The sequence below is a fragment of the Xyrauchen texanus genome, chromosome 14, assembly GCF_025860055.1.
Source record: "Xyrauchen texanus isolate HMW12.3.18 chromosome 14, RBS_HiC_50CHRs, whole genome shotgun sequence".
Classification (NCBI taxonomy): domain Eukaryota; kingdom Metazoa; phylum Chordata; class Actinopteri; order Cypriniformes; family Catostomidae; genus Xyrauchen; species Xyrauchen texanus.
In genome coordinates, this window is record NC_068289.1 from 21,560,934 (window position 1) to 21,584,736 (window position 23,803).

The 23,803-nt window shown below is 42.9% G+C and overlaps 1 protein-coding gene across 4 annotated transcripts in view; it reads right to left on the reverse strand.

The window, feature by feature from the left end:
* LOC127654793 (myosin light chain kinase, smooth muscle-like) overlaps window positions 1-23,803 on the reverse strand; it is a 180,119-nt gene that overhangs the window by 1,466 nt on the left and 154,850 nt on the right. For all 4 annotated transcript variants that reach the window (XM_052142220.1, XM_052142221.1, XM_052142219.1 and 1 more), the window contains 10 exons: window positions 16,541-16,846; window positions 15,261-15,290; window positions 9,658-9,742; window positions 7,401-7,604; window positions 6,663-6,880; window positions 6,421-6,544; window positions 6,166-6,318; window positions 3,719-3,842; window positions 2,992-3,082; window positions 103-219 (listed from right to left, as the gene is read on the reverse strand). In XM_052142220.1, the coding sequence (XP_051998180.1) occupies window positions 103-219; window positions 2,992-3,082; window positions 3,719-3,842; window positions 6,166-6,318; window positions 6,421-6,544; window positions 6,663-6,880; window positions 7,401-7,604; window positions 9,658-9,742; window positions 15,261-15,290; window positions 16,541-16,846 (1,452 nt within the window). The remainder of the gene's footprint in view (window positions 1-102; window positions 220-2,991; window positions 3,083-3,718; window positions 3,843-6,165; window positions 6,319-6,420; window positions 6,545-6,662; window positions 6,881-7,400; window positions 7,605-9,657; window positions 9,743-15,260; window positions 15,291-16,540; window positions 16,847-23,803) is intronic.

The window sequence follows — 23,803 nt, forward strand, 5'->3', positions numbered from 1 at the left end:
AAAACTTCAAGGCAAATTTTCTGCCAATTTCTGCACTACCAGTGCACAAAAGTAATTTTATCACGTGTTGAGAAAACCAGCGCTCTAGCTGTGTCATTTCACCTTCAATTTTGCAGTCGAATCGAGCAGCGCTGCCCTCCACCACCTCAACATCTTTAATAACAGAGGTGAACGTGGGTTTCATTAAAATCTTCACTTCAGCAGAACACGGTATATCCTCTTTAAAACAGACAACAAACAGAAAAATATGGATCAGTGCCTGTGGTCACCTTGAAGTACATTTTTTATTTACCATAATGTCATTCAAAACCTGCATGATTTTCATCCATGAAAAACAAAACGTGATGTAAAGCAGAAAGTCTTAAGGGATGTTAAAAGACAGCAACAATCTGTTCCTCACACAAAGTTATTGTATAGCTTCAGAAAACTTGGACTGTAGTGCACAAGTAATATGGACTACTTTTATGTTGATTTTTGCCCTTTTTGGAGCTCTGGTTACTGTATATTTCATTGAATGGAAAAGAGCATCAAGAACATTCTTAAAAATTTCTCCTTTTGAGTTCAACAGAAGTCATTCAGGTTTCGGACAGAGTAAATGATGAGAGAATTTTAATTGTTGGGTTGAACTGTTCCTTTAGGTCTAGTGAAGTGCCTAACTTTACCCTGTAAACCCTAATAATATGAAAGAACTGTCAGTTTTTAGTACCATTTGACAATAGTAAAAAAAAAAAAAAAAAAAAAGCCTACATTACACTTTAAAGGTCATTATCCTCCTCAGCCCAGCAATACATTTTTGTGTTGGACATTTGTTTTTGAAGTTTTTCTTAGCCCATACAAGCTACAGTGGTAAATCTTGGGGTATTATCCGAGGACTCACTGGGCTTTTCAGAGATACCAAATGTTTGAGAGTTTGACCATGACAACTTCCTCTCCTTGGTCTATAAATATGGACTGAAATGTATCACAGTTAAATTCAGCACATCAAATAAAATATGAATAAAAGATTCATTTTTCAATAAACAATTTTTAGCATATGCATTTTATGCACCAAACACTATAGGCTACTGTCATTAAAAAAAAAGGGAAATTTTAAAACTTATTTCGCTGGGTCTCAGGAATGAAGATGACATCATAATAGCTTGTAATGTATAATACTGAGATCTTTATAATGACAGAATATAAATATTCCGTGATTTTGTTTTTTGTGTGGTGGGCATGGATGGAACTTAATGGTGATTGAGAGGTATACCTCAAAAGCCTGTTGTATCATATTTCATACAAGGATTTCAAAGGGGGTTTTCAATCAAATAATATACAAAAGTTTAACCAAGCACAAGTTGCTTATATTCAGCAAATACTTATTTTAACAAATCAGTAACAATATAATCATTACTGTCACTTTTACTTTCACATCAACAAGTTCATGCAAGACAAAAGCTTTGGAAAATGTGTAAAAATATTTTTCTATCAAGAAATGCCCAGAAATTTCCAACAGGTGGCAGCAGACATCTAATACATTGAAGACAACAGAATGTTTGGCAATTGTATTATTACGTTAGTGATGCACAGGCTTTAGAAAATAGAGTATCAAATTTGATACGAAGTTATAGGGTTAATAGCATTAAATAATTTGTATTTACATGGAATTAATTTATTAACACCTTAGCATTCAACCTCACATTTAGAGGTGTGTAAATTAATTATTTACATTCTAGATTGAGCTGTCTTGATCAGTGTGACTGTTTAATGACTGCATAAAAGCTAAATACTATTATAATGTACGTATCATATTTGATACATGACTTTCCAAAGATTCTACATCTTTAACATGATCAATCCTTTGCTGAAAAACCTGTTGTATGCAATGAAGGTGTGAAACGATTCACAAATTTTTTTTAAATAGTTTCCGTTTCCGATACTGAATTCACAATTCGGTTAGGCTCACAATATTTTAAACAAAGCCTAACTCAAGACTGAATGTTTTTATTACTTTTAAAACATACAAAACAGTTCCTTTTCTTTAAAACGTAACTAAAAATATTGTTCACTAAAGTGCATAAAAATCTATACTTGCTCCTTTGCGATGATATACAATTAAATAATCTTATAATCATTAGTCAAAAACATATTTTTATGCTTGTATGATTTGCATGCTTTTCCTTCTGGATGGCGTATTTGTTCTGGACATCTATGATATAACATTGGATTATTCAGCCAAGCAAGCTCACAGACAAGAAAACATATGTTTGTATTTGATTACAGAAATCATATTTCACTTTGTGAAAATCTTTCAAACTTTGGTATTAGGGCAACAAAATTAACTGTGCAGTCACATTTGTGAGAATGAGAGCTTTCTTTTGATGTATGCCTTGTCCAATAAGGTGATACGTAAAGGACGTTTATCTTCATATAAATATTTCTACCCAATTTCCTCTATGGGGAGCTCATTTTAAATGCAAATATTTTTAAGCCTTTTGTTATTTTATGTAGCAAATGCAGAAGTGATGTTATCTCTGCAAATTTCAGATTCTAAACTTTCAAATGATATCTCATTTGCCTGAGATAGCAGTGTCAGCCAGAATGAACTAAAGACTTTAATCTCAAAAGCACCTCAGAAATATGGGAACATTACTCGCAGCAGAGGATTTAACATCCGACAGTGATCATCTTTAAATATAATTTGATGCAGTGATTTGATTGCTTTAACAGCAGCGGGGCATAAACAGACTAAACTTCTTGCAGCAGATATGACTGTGCTCACTATAATTTACTGTTAAGCACAGTAAGTTATATTCATGCAAAAATGTCTCCAAGAAGTTGCATCTCAATTAATTTGAGAAATGTGTCTTCCATTAAAACAAGCATCACAAAAAATATTAATGTTAGTAGTTGACCCCACTAATCTATTAGTCCACCAACCTAGCACATCCCTAGCCGAGACACCACTAGACTTTTATTTAAGAGGGCAGAAAATGTATTGCGCCATGGTACCTTCAGTGGGTGAGCCCTTTTTGGCATGAACGCCCGCCATCAATGCCATGTTAGATAGTCGCCCAATAGCTCTTACAGCATGGCCTGTTTTCTGGAGAAGACATCACAAAACTTTAAGTTTATCAGTGTAACACATCATTATAAACTAACCAGGGATTCAAAACTAAATATGGCTTTTCACACTATGCTTAACACTGGGATATTGTCTTTTTAAACATAGCTTTTAACTCTGGGTAAATACACCTTTAACACATGTAGTTTTGAAAGGAGTTAGCACCACTTTTAACCCTGGGTTATGAAACCCTGGTCCAGAGCAGTCATACCCACATTGCAGGGCCAAAACATTGTGAAACATGAATCAAGACAACCCAGGATGGATTAACAAAATAAAAGTACGATTAATAATGTTCTTTTTAATGTGAGAGTACCATCCCTGAAAGTGAATCTAGAGTTAACTTACTGCAAAAAGAAACTTTCATCTTTCGTTTCATGAAAAATATATTAGAACAAAGTAATAACCTTATTAACCAGTTACCAGTATTTCATAAAAACATTTTCTCGTGGAACATTTAAAAGGTATTTTGTTTCTATTTTATATTATGCTCTGCAAAATAATTGTTCATAAATTGTTCAGTAGTGCCTTTGCTTAATTTGATCAGTTTTAGAAAAAGCAATAAAAAAACATTTTCTTTACATAATGGTCATTCTAGAGTGCCGAGATCCTAACCTGCCATTTTCTTCTTAGTATATACTTCTTCATTCTCTCTTTAGAAAGCTTCTTGGCCTCCATGTTTGTAGTATCCTGTTTGAGCCAGGGGTGTTGATAACACTGATCACAGGTCAGTCGAGCCCTGCACATAAACAATCAGCTACACATTTAAAAAATAGTTATCCAGTTCATAATATTAAAGAAGACCTGGGGGCAGTTGTAAAAGTTTATCTATTTACTTTCATAACTACTACAAATATATATAAACCGATCAGCCACAACATTAAAACCACCTGCCTAATATTGAGTAGGTCCCCCTCGTGCTGCCAAAACAGCACCAACCCGCATCACAGAATAGCATTCTGATATGATATTCTTCTCACCACAATTGTACAGAGCAGTTATGAGTTACTGTAGACTTTGTCAGTTCAAACCAATCTGCCCATTCTTTGTTGACCTCTCTCATCAACGTCTAGGTTACTATTGTAACGTCTAGGTTACAGATGTAACCTCCTTTCCCTGATGGAGGGAACGAGACGTTGTGTCGAAGACGCAACACTAGGGGTCTCTCGAGTGCCGAATATACCTCTGATCTATGAAAAAAGGCCAATGAGAAGTTGGCAGACAGAATTTGCATCTCCCGCCCCCGGACATACGTGTATAAAGGTGGGGAAATGCGTCCGTTTCATTCAGGATTTTTCTGAGGAGCCAGAAATGGTCCAGCCACAACAGTGGCTCGGCTCAGCGATGTGGCCGGGCGGAATTGCCTGGTAGAGGGAGCTCTGGCTTGGTTGATCGTGTCTATGACAGCAGGTGGTAGGCCACTTAGATCTTCCGCATCCCATCCAGGGGCCAGACGTGGAGGTTCCAGATGTCTGGGCGTGGATGCCAGAGGGTGCCCTGTCCCTGAGAAAGAAGGTGCTTCCTCAGGGGAATTCGCCAGGTAGGGGCTGTCGCGAGGAGCACGAGATCTGAGAACCAAGTCTGATTGGGCCAGTAGGGGGCCACCAAAATGACTTGTTCCTCGTCCTCCCTGACCTTGCACAGCACCAGTGCAAGAAGGCTCACTGGGGGAAATGCATACTTGCACAGCCCCCGGAGCCAGCTGTGTGCCAGCGTGTCTGTCCCGAGGGGAGTCACTGCTGGTTCCAAAGGAGGAGATGGTGGGCGAGTTGTGACATGTGACGGGAGCGCACGCCGCCTTGGCGATTTATATACGCTACCGTCATGGTGCTGTCTGAACGGATCAAGAGGTGCTTGTCCCGAATTAATGGGAGGAATCTCTGAAGGGCAAGAAGTACAGCCAGCAACTCTAGGCAGTTTATGTGCCAATGCAGCAGGGCCCTTTCCAGAGGCCAGCGGCTGCATGCCCGTTGCACACGGCACCCCAACCCTGTTTGGAGGCATCTGTGGTGACCAGAACGCATCGGTACACCTGCTGTAAGGGGACTCCTGTCCGTAGAATACAGAGGTCTGTCCAGGGTTTGCAAGTCTGGCTGCAGGCGGGGGTGATAAACACACGGTACCTCAAGTTCATGACTGGAAATAGCGTCCCAGGAGCTTTTCAATCAAATTACTTTTTTTAAATTAATTTCTTCTAAAATATATCAATCAACTGATAAGTGAAGCACAGTCTTCAAACATACACTTTACAAATTGTTAAAAAGTACCTTTTAACCCTTTAAGCTCGGATGGGGCCAGCGGGCCCACGAAAAAAAAAATACAATAAAATAGAATCGTCAAAATAACTACAGTCTTGACCAACACAAAATAGTTATTGCTTGAAAGCTTAGAAGCAAAAACTGAACAAGTGTTTAGAAATTTGCAGACAAAGTGTTCAGTTTTGATCATTTATAAAAAAAGAAATTTACTGTACATATTACGGCAATCAGTAAAAACATCAAACTCAAATAAACATGTGTCATATGTAGTTGGAAAGCTCTAGAGTAGAAGACATCCAACCTATTTGTTTTACTCACAGACAAAAATATAGCAAGTAACATTGAAGTGTGTCTTTGACAATTATGTTTGTGTTGCTTACATGCTGCGTTTTCACTTATAACTTCACAAAACATACAAAGAACATAAAATCTCCCATAACTTTATTTAGAGAAGGTGATTATCTTTCTGACGAGCCCACACACAAGGTTATCAGATGAATAGATCATTAGATAATCAACACGAAGCACAATGCTACATATGGCCACCGGGAGATGGCGCCAAGTAAATGACACAGACTCAATGATACAGACTCAATGAGTCAAAAGGCACTCATTCAGGGAAATCTCATTACTAAAATCATGTCTGCATGCTATGCAAACCTTAAGTCATTGTTGTGTTTGCATGTGTAATTAGTTCTTATGTACAATTATGTTTAATTTGTTTGGAGAGGCTTTTAGACACATGGAGACACATAAAATGTACCTCCAACACAGAAGTGCAGAACTATTGAGATATGCACTCACTTCATGTCTTTCTTCAGCAGGTTACTAATAAAGTCTTTGGCCTCCTCTGAGATCTCATCAAAGGCTTCATCTTCAAAGTCCCATGTCGCTGATGTGACATTAGACAGTGTCTCATTGTCATTATCACCCATAAATGGAGACAAACCACTGACACTAAAGAAAAAGAGGCGATGAAATAAAAAAATAAGCAGAATAACTTACACTCATGAAACAAAAGGTGATTTCAAAGCTCTTTCATAATCACTGTGTGCTTACAGTATGTAGCAGATAACTCCTATACTCCACATGTCTGTAGCGTAACTGATGGCTTCATAATTAATCACCTCTGGAGCCACAAACTCTGGTGTGCCGAACAACACTTTCAAAGATCCTGCACTCTCTAGTCATATGAGAGACAAAACAATTCATCATTTACTATGAAAGTATTCTGTATGAGCAGTTAAAAGTGATGCTTGCCTTAGCAATAAAGCTATATAAAAAGACAGCTTTAAACTGACCCAGTCTGCGTGCCAAACCAAAGTCGATGAGCTTGATTTTGCTGCCGGTTTTATTGACACACATGATGTTCTCAGGTTTGAGGTCCAGATGGACGATGCCTTTTTTATGAATGAAATTAACTCCATCCACGATCTGCAGCATGTACTTGATCACCTCTCTCTCTGTCAGCTCAAAATCTTCATCGATGATCCGCTCAAAGAGTTCTCCTCCTGAGATCCTGAAGAACACATCACACCAACATTCAGCCAACACAAAAGACACGTTCTGGACATTTCTTCTTGCAGTTCACGCATCTCTTTGACTGATCTACTGGATGGTGTTTTAAGAGCGTTAGATAATCAAGTCACTGGCAGCAAGTTAATCTGCGTTTTACTCGTGATTTGTGTGAAAATGAATTAAAGTCATTGGTGTTGTAGTGCCTCTAGTGTTCTGCAGGCATTACTCCAAAATGGGGCGTGAGCTCCAAATCACCTTTGAAGCTATAGGGAGCCCCTAACCTAACCTTTCTCTAACCATAACCGTGAATGACACCCCCTTTTGGAGTTTGCACAACCCCCTTTTGGAGTAACCCCACCCCCTTAGTAACCCAACCGTCTTTGAGATTCCACCCCCATTTGGAGGTCCACAGCATGTACAACAAACATGTACAACAAACACGTTAAAATCATTTAAAAAAAATGTATGTATAGTAATGTGATTCTATTAGAATAGATTGCCTAAAACTCATGTAAACTTACATTTCCAGCACCATAACAACATCAGTCTTTCCCTCAAAAGCATCAACGCACTGCGCAAGCTTTTGGTGATGAAGATCATTCATGATTGCGATTTCTTGTCTGACATTTTCTTTCTCTTTGGCAGAATACGCTTTTATGAATTTCCCAGCCCAGACTTTTTTCGTGGACTTCTCGATGAGTTTAAAAACAGTCCCGAATTTCCCTCTGAAACAGAGAAAGAAAAAGAAAAATAGATTGAGAATTGAGAATTCCAGAACACCACACAAACCTTGAGCTGGTAATGTTGGGTGCAGAATTGAATGATAAGGAATCATTTAGGTATATTCATAATGAGTTCATGGGACACACAAACATGACACAAGTCTATACATCTAAAATACATATCTTTACTGTTCTTTAACAACACTGATTTTAACAGAGGTTCACTAATAATAACCCAAGCAAGACATAAATGAACTAAATAGACACAGAACAACAGACATCCTGAATCAAGCTTCTTCACAGTAAGCTGATTTCAGATTATTTCCAACATTGGAAACACTTTACAATAAGCTTCCATTCTTTAACATTAGTTAATATGTTCGGAATCATGAACGAACAATATATTTTTATAACATTTATTAATCTTTGTTAATGTTTCTTAATAAAAACACAATTGCTCATTGTTAGTTCATAGTGCATTAACTAATGTAAAAACAAACTAATATATATATATATCAAATCACTTTATTGTCTCACTACCATGTACACAAGTGCAACAGTAGGTGAATATATATATATATATATATATATATATATTCACCTACTGTATATATATATACTAATCTTTAGTATAGGTGATTATTAGGAACACCATACTAATACTGTGTTTGACCCCCTTTCGCCTTCAGAACTGCCTTAATTCTACGTGGCATTGATTCAACAAGGTGCTGAAAGCATTCTTTAGAAATGTTGGCCCATATTGATAGGATAGCATCTTGCAGTTGATGGAGATTTGTGGGATGCACATCCAGGGCACGAAGCTCCCGTTTCACCACATCCCAAAGATGCTCTGTTGGGTTGAGATCTGGTGACTGTGGGGGCCATTTTAGTACAGTGAACTCATTGTCATGTTCAAGAAACCAATTTGAAATGATTCGAGCTTTGTGACATGGTGCATTATCCTGCTGGAAGTAGCCATCAGAGGATGGGTACATGGTGGCCATAAAGGGATGGACATGGTCAGAAACAATATTCAGGTAGGCCGTGGCATTTAAACGATGCCCAATTGGCACTAAGGGGCCTAAAGTGTGCCAAGAAAACATCCCCCACACCATTACACCACCACCAGCAGCCTGCACAGTGGTAACAAGGCATGATGGATCCATGTTCTCATTCTGTTTATGCCAAATTCTGACTCTACCATCTGAATGTCTCAACAGAAATCGAGACTCATCAGACCAGGCAACATTTTTCCAGTCTTCAACTGTCCAATTTTGGTGAGCTCTTGCAAATTGTAGCCTCTTTTTCCTATTTATAGTGGAGATGAGTGGTACCCGGTGGGGTCTTCTGCTGTTGTAGCCCATCCGCCTCAAGGTTGTGCGTGTTGTGGCTTCACAAATGCTTTGCTGCATACCTCGGTTGTAACGAGTGGTTATTTCAGGCAAAGTTGCTCTTCTATCAGCTTGAATCAGTCAGCCCATTCTCCTCTGACCTCTAGCATCAACAAGGCATTTTCGCCCACAGGACTGCCGCGATACTGGATGTTTTTCCTTTTCACACCATTCTTTGTAAACCCTAGAAATGGTTGTGCGTGAAAATCCCAGTAACTGAGCAGATTGTGAAATACTCAGACCGGCCCGTCTGGCACCAACAACCATGCCACGCTCAAAATTGCTTAAATCACCTTTCTTTCCCATTCTGACATTCAGTTTGGAGTTCAGGAGATTGTCTTGACCAGGACCACACCCCTAAATGCATTGAGGCAACTGCCATGTGATTGGTTTATTAGATAATTGCATTAATGAGAAATTAAACAGGTGTTCCTAAAAATCCTTTAGGTGAGTGTATATATATATATATATATATATATATATATATATATATATATATATATATATATATATATATTACTCTATGTTACATATTAAACAAGATTAGTAAATTATGTAAAAGTGATCATTTCAAGTTAACTAATGTTGTTAACAAATGTAACAAAATAATGGAACTAAAGTGTTACCCCACCATTTAATTGATATGACGTTATATCTATACTTACGTGCCCAATCGGTCTTCCACGTCATACAGGTCCTTGACCTTCACATCTGACCTGATCATCACATTTCTGTATTCTGGTTCCTTCTCTGATTTTGTCATAGGGGACAAAATGTATTTGGGTTATCACTATCATTACTAATAATGCAATATTTAAGAAATGGTGCTAGTTGCAATCTTGAAATTAATTTCATTTGCAGGTGTTTCTTCAACTTCGGGCAAGGGTTTGAGTCTTATTAAAACAAAGATTTCAACTTTTTTATTTTCTTTCTGTTATATGACTAAAACTGATTTGGAAACATTTTTAAACACTTCATTCATTTTTGGTACTTTTCAAATGAATTTTATGTTTAGTTTTGACTGATTTAGCCTTGCCTCAGACCAAGACTTTCAATATTAAACTATGAAAATCCAATATAAATATACAAAAGCCAGGACTCTTAATGATCTTCTCCAGTCATGAACAGGTCCTAATAAATTCATGGCTCAAAAGATCTGGGAACCCTGTTAGGTTAAGCACTATTTCATATTGTTGTATCGGCTACTGAGCATGCCCACTGGATAAGAAATTTGTCTAGAGACGAATCCCTTATGCTTGAATTAATTTATGCTTGTTTGGTCAAAGCATGGTTACACATGCTTGGAATAAATAGGTGTTTTTTTTTTTTTTGTGTGCTCTATTTAGTGTTTTAAACAATGTTTTTCTGTAAAAAGATTTGTATTTGTTTGAAGTCACCATCAGGGTGATTAGTGTTCACTTTGAGGTTTCTTCATTTTTTAAGTTGATTTAACTAAGTTTTAATGGTGATCGTTTTCAAAATCTTTTTAGGAGGCGACGTCTCCACTTTGATTCGAATCTGCAATGTGGAGTTAATTAAAATTTTATTTTAAAACTATAGTAGCTTTTCCTCAGAAATAGTTTTTATTGCACATGTGATGTAGCCCTTTTCTACAACAAGCTCCTACGTACATGCTGACATGATGTTTTTATCCAGATTCAGATAACACATCACCTCTCCCCTGCAGATTCAAAATGGAGAGTGGGCACACTCTCCATTTTGCAATCCTGCAGGGGAGAGGTGTTGTACAGCTGTGCTTCTTAAACTGTGGTCGTGTACCTGCGCGAGAGTCCAGCTGAGTCGATATCCACCGCTGAAAATTAGTTTTCACAATGAATGTTGGGATTACTATTGAAGTCCTCCATTGTTAGTCATGGTTAAATGTTTTAAGTACAAGATGGCTCAAATTAGCTATTTGTGTGTGTGTTGGTGGGAGAAAAGAGACAGCGGAGTGATACATAAAATATTTAACCCTTGGATGACCTGTCTGACATCAGATAATCCATGGATGTGCAGATGTTAGACAAATATCAGACTGATGGATGGTGCAGATGACCAATCAGAATCGATATTCCAGAGAGCTGTGTGATTAATTCATTTAAAATATATTGTGATATGGGGTGGGCAATATCACCAAAACCTTAGGTGTTATGAGTAATTTTATATCACAATAACGATATCACGAAGTTACATAAAACATTTTTATACTGTATAACCATATTTTAATGTATTTTGAATAATCCAGCCAGTGAATTAAATACTTGATAAATGAAAACTACTTGCTCTTTTATAATTGGTTCTTTATTTGGAATTTATTAGACTTATTAACTTTCATCAAGAAACTCATCATCTCAATGCAGCAAAGGAAATGATACACGAGTAACAAAATATCCAATAAAAATTAACACTTCATTAGGTTCTCAATAAATTAAGTAATCTCTATAGAGAATATATGAATATCTGAAGGCAGGCATGGTTGGATTGTTTCCTAATATCTAACATCATTCAAACAGAATTTTATAAAGAGTGATGTGTAATTAAAAAAAAACAGCATGACACATAATTGTTGGCGCATGACACATTGTTGTAGCTGTTTCTATGTGAGGGTGGATTTTTAATCCCCTTTGTTTTACCCATTTTCTTTTATCATCCTCATTTATAATCAACCATATATTTTATGACTATATATCTTTATTTTAATCAATGTTCTTTCTCACACACCACACACACACACCTTTAATCAAAATGTTTTGTCTCCTTTGATGTTGTTATTTTCTTTTATGATTCATAAAAGCAACCATTGATACTACGTCTTTATTGATTTATGTCATGTATTTTACAACTCTTGTGAGTTTAAATATTCCTTATAGTAGTTTTTGTATTGGACTTTTGTTCCTGTCCCTAGTGTTTTCACAGATGGTGAGATCTGCATTCCAACCAAGACCACAGAAAGGCTGCGGCGAAGACAATTCACAAGCTAATCTGTCTAAATTATCTTGTTGTAGACATATTTATAGTCAACTTTTAACATGTGACTCTAGTGTACTGAAATATTACATTAATAGATTGAAATCCTAACTCTGCATGGTTTATGCATCACTCTTATTGGGAACCAAGCTGTCGCACCCTACACAATGGTGGTTAGAATGTCAGCCTGTCTAACTGTTTGACTTCATAGGGCATCTCCTGATGTTAGGTGCCGATTACATCTTCTAGCAATTCTTCATGACAACAACTGAAATGTGAGTGTTGCCACTTTGTGGACCCACTAATTAATGTAAATAACTCCAGGCGCATGTGCATTCTGCGCGTTTAAATAATCGATGTTAGAAAAATCGGGCTGTGCCCGCTCAGTGCTCGAGCACTCTGCTGACGATGAGATTTGCGTCACGCTCAGCATTCACATTTGACCCAAGTATACATTGGGCTTAACATGACTAGATCGCTGTGCACATTTCTTGCCACACAGTGGCAATTTTTGTAACCGCAATAGAGGCTATAATCCAAAATGTATACCAGTTGTCAAATTTCTACCAGTTTATCGTGTGTACTGGTTATAGCCTAACCCTATTATATTACATCAGATTTCTGTATCGTTCCGCCCACTGAAATATACAGTTGAAGTCAGAAGTTTATATACACCTTAGCCAAATACATTTAAACTCAAATTCCTGACATTTAATCATAGAAAACATTCCCTGTCTTAGGTCAGTAAGGATAAATACTTGTGAAATGAATGTGAAATGAAATAATAGTAGACAGTAGAGATATTTATTTAAGCTTTTATTTCATTCATCACATTCCCAGTGGGTCAGAAGTTTACATACACTTTGTTAGTATTTGGTAGCATTGCCTTTAAATTGTTTATCTTGGGTAAAAAAAAAAAAATGTTTTTGGATAGCCTTCCACAAGCTTCTCACAATGAGTTGCTGGAATTTTGGCTCATTCGACCAGACAGAACTGGTAAAATGTGTCAGGTTTGTAGGCCTCCTTGCTCAACCATGCTTTTTCAGTTCCGCACACACATTTTCTGACGGATTGAAGTCAGGGCTTTGTACCTTGGCTTTGTTGTCCTCAAGCCATTTTGCTACAACTGTGGAGGTATACTTGGGGTCATTGTCCATTTGGAAGACCCATTTGCGACCAAGCTTTAACTTCATGGCTGATGTCTTGAGATGTTGCTTCAATATAGCCACGATTTTCCTTCCTCATGATGTCATCTATTTTATGAAGTGCACCAGTCCCTCCTGCAGCAAAGCATCCCACAACATGATGCTGCGACCCTCATGCTTCACAGTTGGGTTGGTGTTCTTTGGCTTGCAAGCCTCACCCTTTTTCCTTCAAAAATAACAATGGTCATTATCTCCAACCGGTTAAGCTTTTGTTTAATCAGACCAGAGGACATTTCTCCAAAAGTAATATCTTAGTCCCCATGTGCACTTGCAAACTGTAGTCTGGCTTTTTATGCCAGTTTAGGAGCAGTGGCTTCTTCCTTGCTGAGTAGCCTTTCAGGTTATGTCGATATAGGACTTGTTTTTACTGTGGATACAGATACTTTCCTCCACCATCTTCACAAGGTCCTTTGCTGTTGTTCTGAGATTTATTTGCAAATCTCTAGGGAGACAGAATGAGTCTCCTTCTTGAGCAATATAATGGCTGCATGGTCCTTTGGTGTTTATACTTGCATACTATTGTTTATACAGATGAACGTTCAAAATTGCTCCCAAGGTTGAAGCTGACTTGTGGAGGTCCACAATTTTTTTATTTCCTGATATCTTGGCTGATTTCTTTTGATTTTCCCATGATGTCAAGCAAAGAGGCACTGAATCTGAAAGTAGACCTTTAAATACTTCCACAGGTACACCCCTTCAATTGACTCCAATTAGCCCTTCAGAAGTAAAATTAGGCTTGAAATTATTTTCTGAAATTTTCCAAGCTGTTTAAAGGCACAGTTAACTTAGTATATGTAAACTTCTGACCTACTGGTAGAGTGATTTGGTCAATTAAAAGTGAAAAAATCTGTCTGTAAACAATTGTTGGAAAAATTATGTCATGCACAAAGTAGATACCCTAAACGACTGGTTAAAAAATGTGTTATAATGACTTCAACCTCAGTGTATGTAAAACTCTGACTTCAACTGAATATAGAACTGGATCACTGACGCATTGGTAAACTGCAGGCAGAAGGTGAAACCACCAGAAGTCTTAGAGCGGCCATCTAGGTGTGCCACAGAGTTTCAATGACAGCTGATAATGCCACTTCCAAGTAGGTATAGCAGCAGGCCGGAGACCTCCAAATGGGGGCAAAATCTCCAGAAGGGGGCGTGGTTACTCCAAAAGGGGGCATCATTCCACTTAAGGTTAGGGAAAGGTCAATGCCTGCAGCTATTATCCTTCTCGCTGTTTCGTTGTCATACATTTTGCCCTCTAGTGACGATCATGATTAATGTTTTATTTGCTTGTTATGAATGATATTAGTTACGAGGGAGAGGAAATAAGCCTGATGTCAGAGCATGCACTGGTCCCGGTGTGCAGCACAATGATCATCAAGAGAGGTGGCAAAACTTTCCAGAAGTTGTAATGTAACAGTGTGCAGCACAACGATCATCAAGAGATGTGAGAACTTTCCACAAGTTCTAATTTAAGTTAGAAAATCTGTAATTTCTGCTTGTTTTAGGGTGACAACATGTCCTTTCCCTCAGAAGTTTCTTAAAAAAAAGTCAGAACATTATTTCTAAATTGCCTAACATGCCTGGGATTTGCCCGTATTCCTTTTGAAGTGCTCTCTGTAGTACTACATAGATACTGTACATTTCATTCATTCTGTGTGCGTTTGCCATTTAACCTGCCGTATCAGTATACTTTTTTTTGCTTGCATCTTATCTCAGATTCAGTTAACTTGTTTTCATTCAGCTGATCTGTTCGTCTGTTTAATATAGATATATTGTACATAACTTGCTCGGGCTTTCATGAAACAGGAAAAATTCCCGATTTTAAATAAATAGTTAAACGTGTAGGATGTTTGCATTGTAGGGATCTTCAGGCAGATTTTAAAAATAAAAATGCCAACAATAGACATCTTTCATTTACATGTGAAAATAATCATGAACTCTGTTGGACATTGTTACAAGACAATCTAAAAAAAAAAAAAAAAAAATTATTTTAAAAAGCAAGGGTGTGAAAAGTAATTTAATGCGATTTTAATTTCTAGAAGTCCACAGTGCTAAAGTGCCAAAAGTTGAAGAAAAAAAAAACATATGACACATACCGTCATCTGAGGGCTCTTCTTCCTTGTTTTCTGTAAAAAGAAAGTAAACACAATATATTTTTAAACAAATATACAAATATTAAATACACAGGGATTGTGAAAATATTTTACATATGGAAGACCTCCAATTTTTGTTGTGTTTGTTGCTTTTTGATATGACTGCCATGTCAATTTGTTTTGTGTTTGTTAAAAAGTCCTTGCTTTAAAGACCACATTTCCCTTGACAAGTATTTTTTCATATGTTGAAAACAGGAAGATGGGGCTGGACATTTCAAAAGGCCAAATAATATGTCACAGCAATAACAACAGACAATAGACTTTGGTTAGTCACAGCCATGAACCATGATTTGGAACTTGCCAGTCAGTGGCAGGTGGTATTAGATGGATGTCACAATAAATTTGAGGAAAGGCCCAAGATACAGGACGACGATGAAAGGTGTTTTATTGAAACAAAAACCAACAAAATACAAACAAATCTCACTAGGGAGAAATAAGACAAAAATAGAACTAAAGACAAACCGACTAGGAAAACTAAACCAAACAGGAAACAAAAACTACCTAGGTATAAAAAACAAAGCAAGACAAAAGGAACCGAGAACGAAGCGACTGGATAACATGACAGGATCCAAACAACATGACCAGAACTGGAGACTGAACATAACACAACAATCTGACAGGGAACACAAGACAAAAGAAAGAATATAAAGAGGAAGCAAAGATTGAACACAGGTGCTGCCAATAATCACAATCAGCCCTGCCATGACCACACTGATTGTGCTGCTAAGCAGCACCTGTGGGAAACAAGTGGGTAGGAGGAAAACAAAAGCACATAGACAACCTACGAGAGAGGTAGAGGAAACTGTCACAATCCTGCCACATAACTAATAAAACCAGACCAAAATGGCAGGATCATGACAATGGAGGGGCTTTCTCATTCTAAAGAGCATTTTATTGGATCTAAGTTTTTATACACCCATGCGAATAAGATGAGTGATCAATATTTTTTTCTGTTTTCAGATACGTTTACATTTCTGTAAATGTCTTATTTCTCACAGTATTGTAAATTAGTATCATGTAAATTTCTTAATAGTATTATTTGCACATACAGTATAGCTATACGTTTTTTTTTTAGTTAACTTTTTTTTTTTTAGTTAACTTTTAAGAGTACACAAGCATATAGTTGGTTAACAGGCATGGGTGAGCCAAAAAACTAATTTTGATGTCATGGTGTCTTTATGACTACTGAATAGCACACTTTATGACCACTAAAATGCACTCACCCTCTTCATTCTTCAGCCCCACCTGTACGGGCTCAGACTCAGCACTGGGCTCTCCTACACCGTAAATATTTACAGCTCTCACACGGAACTTGTACTGTCTGTCTGGCAAAAGGTTCTGCACATTAAATGAAGTGCTGTTACATGACGCCAGATCAGTCCACTGCTGATCCACAGAGCTCCACATCTCCAGATTGTAGGACTGGACCGCGCTGCCACCGTCGTAAGTCGGCCCGTACCAGGACAGCGTGAGGCTGGACTTACGGATGTCTGAGGCTGCTGGGACTCGGGCAGGAGGGTCAGGCTTATCTGTGAAAGAAATAGGTAAAGGAGAAAGCTGGACTGAATTAAGAATAAACAAGTGTATTGGAATTTTTTTGTGTGTGAGCACAGTTTTAAAAGTACAGTCCTGAAAACCTTAAATTCTGCCATATTTTACCAGAGAGGCCAAACCCCCTTTAAAGTAACTTATGCTCTATTTGGATGTTAAAATGGCAACATGGGTCCTAGCATTGGTTGATTGCAAAGAGGAAACGGCACAGTTTACTGTATTCTATGCAAATGCTGATGTTGCCATCTTGAAACCTCAAAAGCAGATGTCAAAGTCTCAGGTCAAAGGTTAAGACCCTTTCTAAACTGTTAATGCCATGCACGATATCAGCAACAGACACCAATGCTGACACTAGCATACTAGTGTGCCATTATACAAACAAAGACAAAACATATATTTGATACATCACTGTTAAACAGGTGTGGAATTGGTCCGGTTTGTGATTTGCTGAGATCTTTGACTCTTTTCTAATGCATTTGTTTAACATCATACCATCACAGTTAACAGGCAGAAAATTGCTGCCTTTTTATAAAATTTTTATGCCTTTTGACAAGAAAATTTCCATGATATTTCCATGAATTTTTCCAAATTAACTGGTTAATGATTTTTTGATTTTATTTTTAAGAGATTGTACTCACCACAAGCAATTTATTTTAGAGCCAAGCATACTTAGAAAACGTTTGGTTACGTATGTAACCTCCGTTCCCCGAGGGAGGGAACGACACGTTGTGTCGGAGAAGCGACACTAGGGGTCTCTCTTGAGCGCCGATATTCACCTCTGATCTTATTGAAAAGGGCCAATGGGAGTTGGCAGTCGGTATTTGCATACCCCGCCCGGACATCACGGGTATTTAAGCGGGGCAAATCACGGGAGTTCATTCAGGATTTTTCTGAGGCGCCGAAATGGTCCGGCCACAACAGTGGCTCGGTTCAGCGACATGGCGGAGGAAAGACACAACGTGTCATTCCCTCCCTCGGGAACGGAGGTTACATACGTAACCAAGCGTTCCCCTTCTGTCGCTCTCTCCACGTTGTGTCGGAGAAGCGACACTAGGGGACCCATTCCAATCTTGCCATGCACTGAACCGTGTACGTGAACCGCCCGATACAGAGGCGGGCAGGGATTTCATCCAGTGCCGCGCATCGTCTGTACCTGGCTGCACATACCCTTCCCCAATGCCCCATAAGAACATCGAATCCTTCTAGTTACCCTGGGAGGGAACAAGGCGATGTTTGCCAACATGGGAACGGGCCAGCCTGGCTGGGCCTCTTTTCTCTCTATGTTTCTCGCATAGAGCAATCACTGCCGGGCCCTTACACGCATATAGGGAAGGGGTCTTACCCAGACCCTCGCGGAGACCACACCTGCCCTTTTTCTTGGGGAGGAAAAGTGGTAGACACGCCACACGGCCGTCTTAGGGCTCGTGTGGAAAGTATGGTGCGGTGGTAGATCCAGCCTCGAAAGGGGAGTTGCTACAGCACGGCGACCAGGGCAGCTGTAACTGCCTAAGGGAGACACGGGGTCCGCTCGTAGGGGACAGAACCGTGGAATTACACACAGGGGAGTCTGAACCGGAGGCCTTCTTATTTTACCTGTGGAGCCCCTATACCAGTACGGGGTGGCCATCAGGGTACCCGCAGTGGCTTGGGTCGGCGAGTTCCTCCGCTGAACCGCGGACCCGGAGGGCTGGGGAGGAATCGACCAGGGTCCCAACTTCGGAGTGGGAGCCCTGGGAAGAAGGCGCACTACTTTACCTTGATGTCAGGAAAGGGGCTGAGCATAGCGATCCACCCGGCCGGTCGGTCCACGTGTTACCGAAGTTCTACGGGCTCGGACCTGAGAAAACACGAGACGCAACTGACTCAACGCGGAGGTTGTAAAACCTCGCGAAGGTGTTGGGTGTTGCCCAACCCGCGGCTCTACAGATGTCTGCTAGGGAGGTGCCCTTGGCCAGTGCCCACGAGGACGCAACACCCCTTGTTGAGTGAGCTCGGACCCGTAGGGTAGGGGCACGACCTGGGTGTGATAAGCCAGTGTGATGGCATCGACAACCCAGTGGGCGAGCCTCTGTTTGGAGACGGCATTCCCTTTCTGCCATCCCCCAAAGCAGACAAAGATCTGCTCAGACCGTCTGGTGCTCTGTGTGCGGTCCAGGTAAATGCGCAGGGTGCGCACTGGACACAGCAACGAAAGGGCTGGGTCTGCCTCCTCCGGGGCAGCTTGCAGGTTCACTACCTGATCTCGGAATGGTGTGGTAGGAACCTTGGGCACATAGCCCGGTCGCGGTCTTAGGATCACAGACGTATCTGCCGGACCGAACTCCAGGCAAGTGTCGCTGACAGAGAATGCTTGCAGGTCCCCGACTCTCTTAATGGAGGCGAGCGCGATCAGCAGGGCCGTCTTAAGAGAGAGGGCCCTGAGTCCAACTGATTCGAGCGGCTTGAATGGAGGTCTCTGGAGTCCTGCCAAGACTACCGAGAGATCCCAGGAGGGAACTAGGCCTGGCCGGGAGGGATTCAACCTCCGGGCGCCTCTCAGGAACCTGTGGATCAGGTCGTGCTTACCCAAAGACTTGCCGTCTACAGGATCGTGGTGGGCGGCGATAGCGGCAACATACACCTTGAGGGTGGACGGAGACAGCCTCCTGTCCAGCCTCTCCTTTAGGAACAGAAGCACTGACCTAATCATGCATCTCTGCAGGTCTTCGGCTCGGGAAGAACACCAATCTGCGAACAAGCGCCACTTTAGGGCGTAAAGGTGCCTGGTAGAGGGGGCTCTGGCTTGGTTGATGGTATTCACAACGGTCGCCGGTATGCCGGCTAGCTCTTCCGCGTCCCGTCCAGGGACCAGACGTGGAGGTTCCAGAGGTCTGGGCGCGGGTGCCAGAGCGTGCCCCGTCCCTGAGAGAGGAGGTCCTTTCTCAGGGGAATTCACCAGGGAGGAGCTGTCGCGAGGAGCCTGAGTTCCGAGAACCAGGTCCGAGTGGGCCAGTAGGGGGCCACCAACGTGACTTGCTCCTCGTCCTCCCTGACCTTGCACAGCACCGGTGCAAGAAGGCTCACTGGGGGAAAGGCGTACTTGCGCAGCCCCGAGGGCCAGCTGTGTGCCAGCGTGTCTGTCCCGAGAGGGGAGCCTCTGTTAGGGCGTACCAGAGCGGGCAGTGGGAGGTTTCCTGGGCGGCGAACAGGTCTACCTGGGCCTTGCCAAACCGTTCCCAAATCAGCTGGACCGAATGGAGGTGAAGCCTCCTCTCCCCGCCGGGCAGGCGTTGTCGTGATAGCGTGTCCGCTACGACGTTGAGCTTGCCGGGTATGTGAGTGGCACGCAGCGACTTGAGTCGGCTCCATAGGAGGAGACGGCGGGCGAGTTGTGACATGTGGCGGGAGCGTACGCTGCTTTGGCGATTTATGTACGCCACCACTGTGGTGCTGAGGTCTGTCCTGGGTCGGAGTGTTTTGAGGCAGGCGGGGGTGATCCTTACCCGATGCGTGCCGCGGTGCCATGCTTGTCTCGGGACTCGAGTCTGGAGCCAGTGCTGGAGTGGTCTCATATGCATCAACCCCAGCGGCGCAACCACTGCGGAGGACGCCATATGCCCCAGGAGCCTCTGGAAAAGTTTTAGAGGGACCACTGTGCCTGGCTTGAAGGAAGCGAGGCAGTCCAGCACCGACTGAGCACGCTCGCTCGTGAGACATGCTGTCATTGAAACTGAGTCTAACTCCAACCCGAGAAAAGAGATGCTTTGAACCGGAGTGAGCTTGCTCTTTTCCCAGTTGACCTGAAGCCCCAAGCGCCTGGTCTCTGTGTGTGCATAGTAACTCTCGAGAGTGTGCTAGGATGAGCCAGTTGTCGAGGTAGTTGAGAATGCGGATGCCGGCTACTCGTAGCGGGGCAAGGGCCGCCTCTGTGACTTTCGTGAAGACGCGAGGGGACAGAGACAGGCCGAAGGGGAGGACTTTGTACTAAAACGCCTGGCCGTCGAACGCGAACCGTAGGAAGGGTCGGTGTCGTGGCAGAATTGAGACGTGGAAGTACGCGTCCTTCAGGTCCACCGCTGCGAACCAATCTAGATGCTGAACACCAGCCAGAATATTTCTCTGCGTAAGCATTTTGAACGGGAGTTTTAACAAGGCCCGATTGAAAACTCGCACGTCCAGGATTGGTCGTAAGCCGCCGCCTTTCTTGGGTACAATGAAGTAAGGGCTGTAGAAACCCTTCCTCATTTCGGTTGGAGGGACGGGCTCTACCGCGCCCTTGGCTAAGAGGGTCGCGATTTCCGTGCACAGGGAACTGGCGTGCTCGCCGTGTACTGCGGAAAAGCGGACGCCCCTGAAGGGGGGCGGGAGCCGGGCAAACTGAATTGCAGCGTCGGGCGGCTTCATGCGGCCTGAGGCTGAGGTGCTGAGAATAGACTCAAAGCAATTACCTTGCTCCGCGCGCCCGGCAGGGGGCGGGTTCTTGACTGAGGAGGAGGTCTGATGCTGGCGTCCTCTGGACTCGTCTGAACCGGCCGGCCGGGGGACAGTCGTGGGCAGGCGGAAGGCGGGATCGCCGCATCCGGTGTACCGGGACTGTTGTGATCTGAAAGCACATTGCCGTGAAAAGGACATTTGCGGGCCAGGTGACCCAGAGGCAAGGGAAATAGCTCTTTTATTGAGAATGTGGGTACCACAGCCCCCGTCAGGGGGTGTGGCAAATGAAAAAACAAAGGATTCTCCTACCGGCCCTCCACCGGGGGACGGAGCGGTCTTACCACCTCCGGAGCTAACGTCTTCGGCTCTGGGTCGGCTGTCTCAGGAACGCTTGGGAGCCTTCCGGGTTCTGGAGGGGGTTTGTGAGACAGGGGGCGTGCGCCGCCTGCGGAGTGCTCGACGCTGGGGCTGAGAGCTGGGCCCGGGTTGAGGCGGAGCAGGAGCTGGTTTACTCACAGGGGGACGCCCTCGGCGGGCAGACGGGGCAGGGCCCGTAGCGGCAGGTCTGCGAAATGGCCTCCGTCTGCTTCTTCACCGCGGAGAACTGTTGGGCGAAGTCCTCGACGGTGTCACCGAAAAGGCCAATCTGGGAGACAGGTGCGTCCAGGAAGTGGTTTTTGTCAGCATCACGCATCTCGACCAGGTTGAGCCAAAGATGGTGTTCCTGGACCACTAGGGTGGCCATCGTCTGTCCGAGTGCCTGCGCTGTGGCCTTCGTCGCTCTCAGGGCGAGGTCGGTCGCTGAGCGCAGTTCCTACAGCACATCAGGATCAGGTCCACCCCCGTGCATGTTTCTGAGAGCTTTGGCCTGGTGGACTTGCAGGAGGGCCATCGCATGCAGGGCGGAGGCAGCGCGTCCAGCCGTAGTGTAGGCCTTCGCGTTAAGCGAGGATGTTGTCCTACTGGGCTTGGATGGGAGTACGGGCTGACCCCGCCAGGAGGTAGGGCTACCGGGCATAGATGGTGCGCAACTGCCCTATCAACCTGGGGAATAGCGTCGTACTCGTGGCGCTCTCCGCCGTCGAGGGTGGAGAGAGTGGAGCGGGTGGCACCTAGACGAGCGGAGAGCGGGGCTCTCCACGTAGACGTCAGCTCATCATGCACCTCCGGGAAGAAAGGGACCGGGGGGATGCGAGGCCGCGAATGGCGCACTGCCCCCAGGAACCAATCATCCAACCGAGAAGGCTGTGGGGAGGATGGAGGGTTCCAGTCCAACCCCACGCTCAAGGCGGCCCGGGCAAGCATGTCGGACATCTGAGCATCGGCCTCAGCCTGGGCCTGCTGGCCCGAAGGCAGCAGTCCAGGGGAGTCCTCGGCATCAGACACCGCACTCTCCGATGCAGCGGCGAGCTCATCTGCTTTGGACTCGGGAGGATAGACAGCTGAGCCGTGAGGCGAGCCGCTATCGCCCATGGCGTGGACGGAGACCAGCGAGCGTGTCGGGAACGGGAGGTTCGCGGGGCTACCCGGCGAAACTGCACCCGCTGCCGCCTCAAATCGCCCTCAGCGCCAACCGCGACCGTCCTTAATCCCGTGGGAAGAAGAAGCAATGCGGGTGCAGCTGGGGTGGCTTGCTTTCTGTTGAAAGCGAGCAGCGACTGCAACGTGGTCATGGTCATGTTCTCGCAGTGAGAACATGAACCATCCAAAACGCCGCTTCGGTGTGATCGCGGCCCAAACACACGAGACAGTGCCTGTGGCCGTCTGAAGCAGAGAGCACTCTACCGCATCCAGGAACGACACAGGGGCGGAAAGGCATCTTGAAAAAGACGGCGTCCTTAAAAGGACGTACAACGCCGCTGTGTTTGCTCTTTTAGAGAAAATTACTCTTTTAGTAAAAACTCTTTTAATACACAGTGTGTGTGTATGCGTGTCTCGCGCTGTCGAGCGCTCAAGGGCAACAATGCACGCCGTGCACTGAGAAGGAGAAAGCCGCTGTTGTGCGCCGTCAAGATCCAACAGCATGCAGATCGTCAGAGGAAAACAGGAACGTTTAAGTGGCGTGTAACTCGCAGCAAACTGCAGACAGACCATCGGCTCCAAAGAAATTTTCTGAATGAACTCCCGTATTTGCCCCGCTTAAATACCCGTATGTCTGGGGGCGGGGTATGCAAATACCGACTGCCAACTCCCATTGGCCCTTTTCAATAAGATCAGAGCTCAATCGGCGCTCAAGAGAGACCCCTAGTGTCGCTTCTCCGACACAACGTGGAGAGAGCGACAGAAGGGGAAATACATATTCACTATAGAAATTCCCTTGAGTTTTTCAAGTCTTGAAATCACAAGTTTAAAATTCTCTGATATTTCCAAGTTTTCCAAGACCGTGAGAACCTGGTTGCACATTGTACACATCACAGCCCTTAAAGTGTTTGTACAATTGACATTCATTTCTAAGCATATGCTAAAAAATATGCTACTTTAAAGAAATGTGCAAATGTCTTCTATGGTAAAGACTTGATATC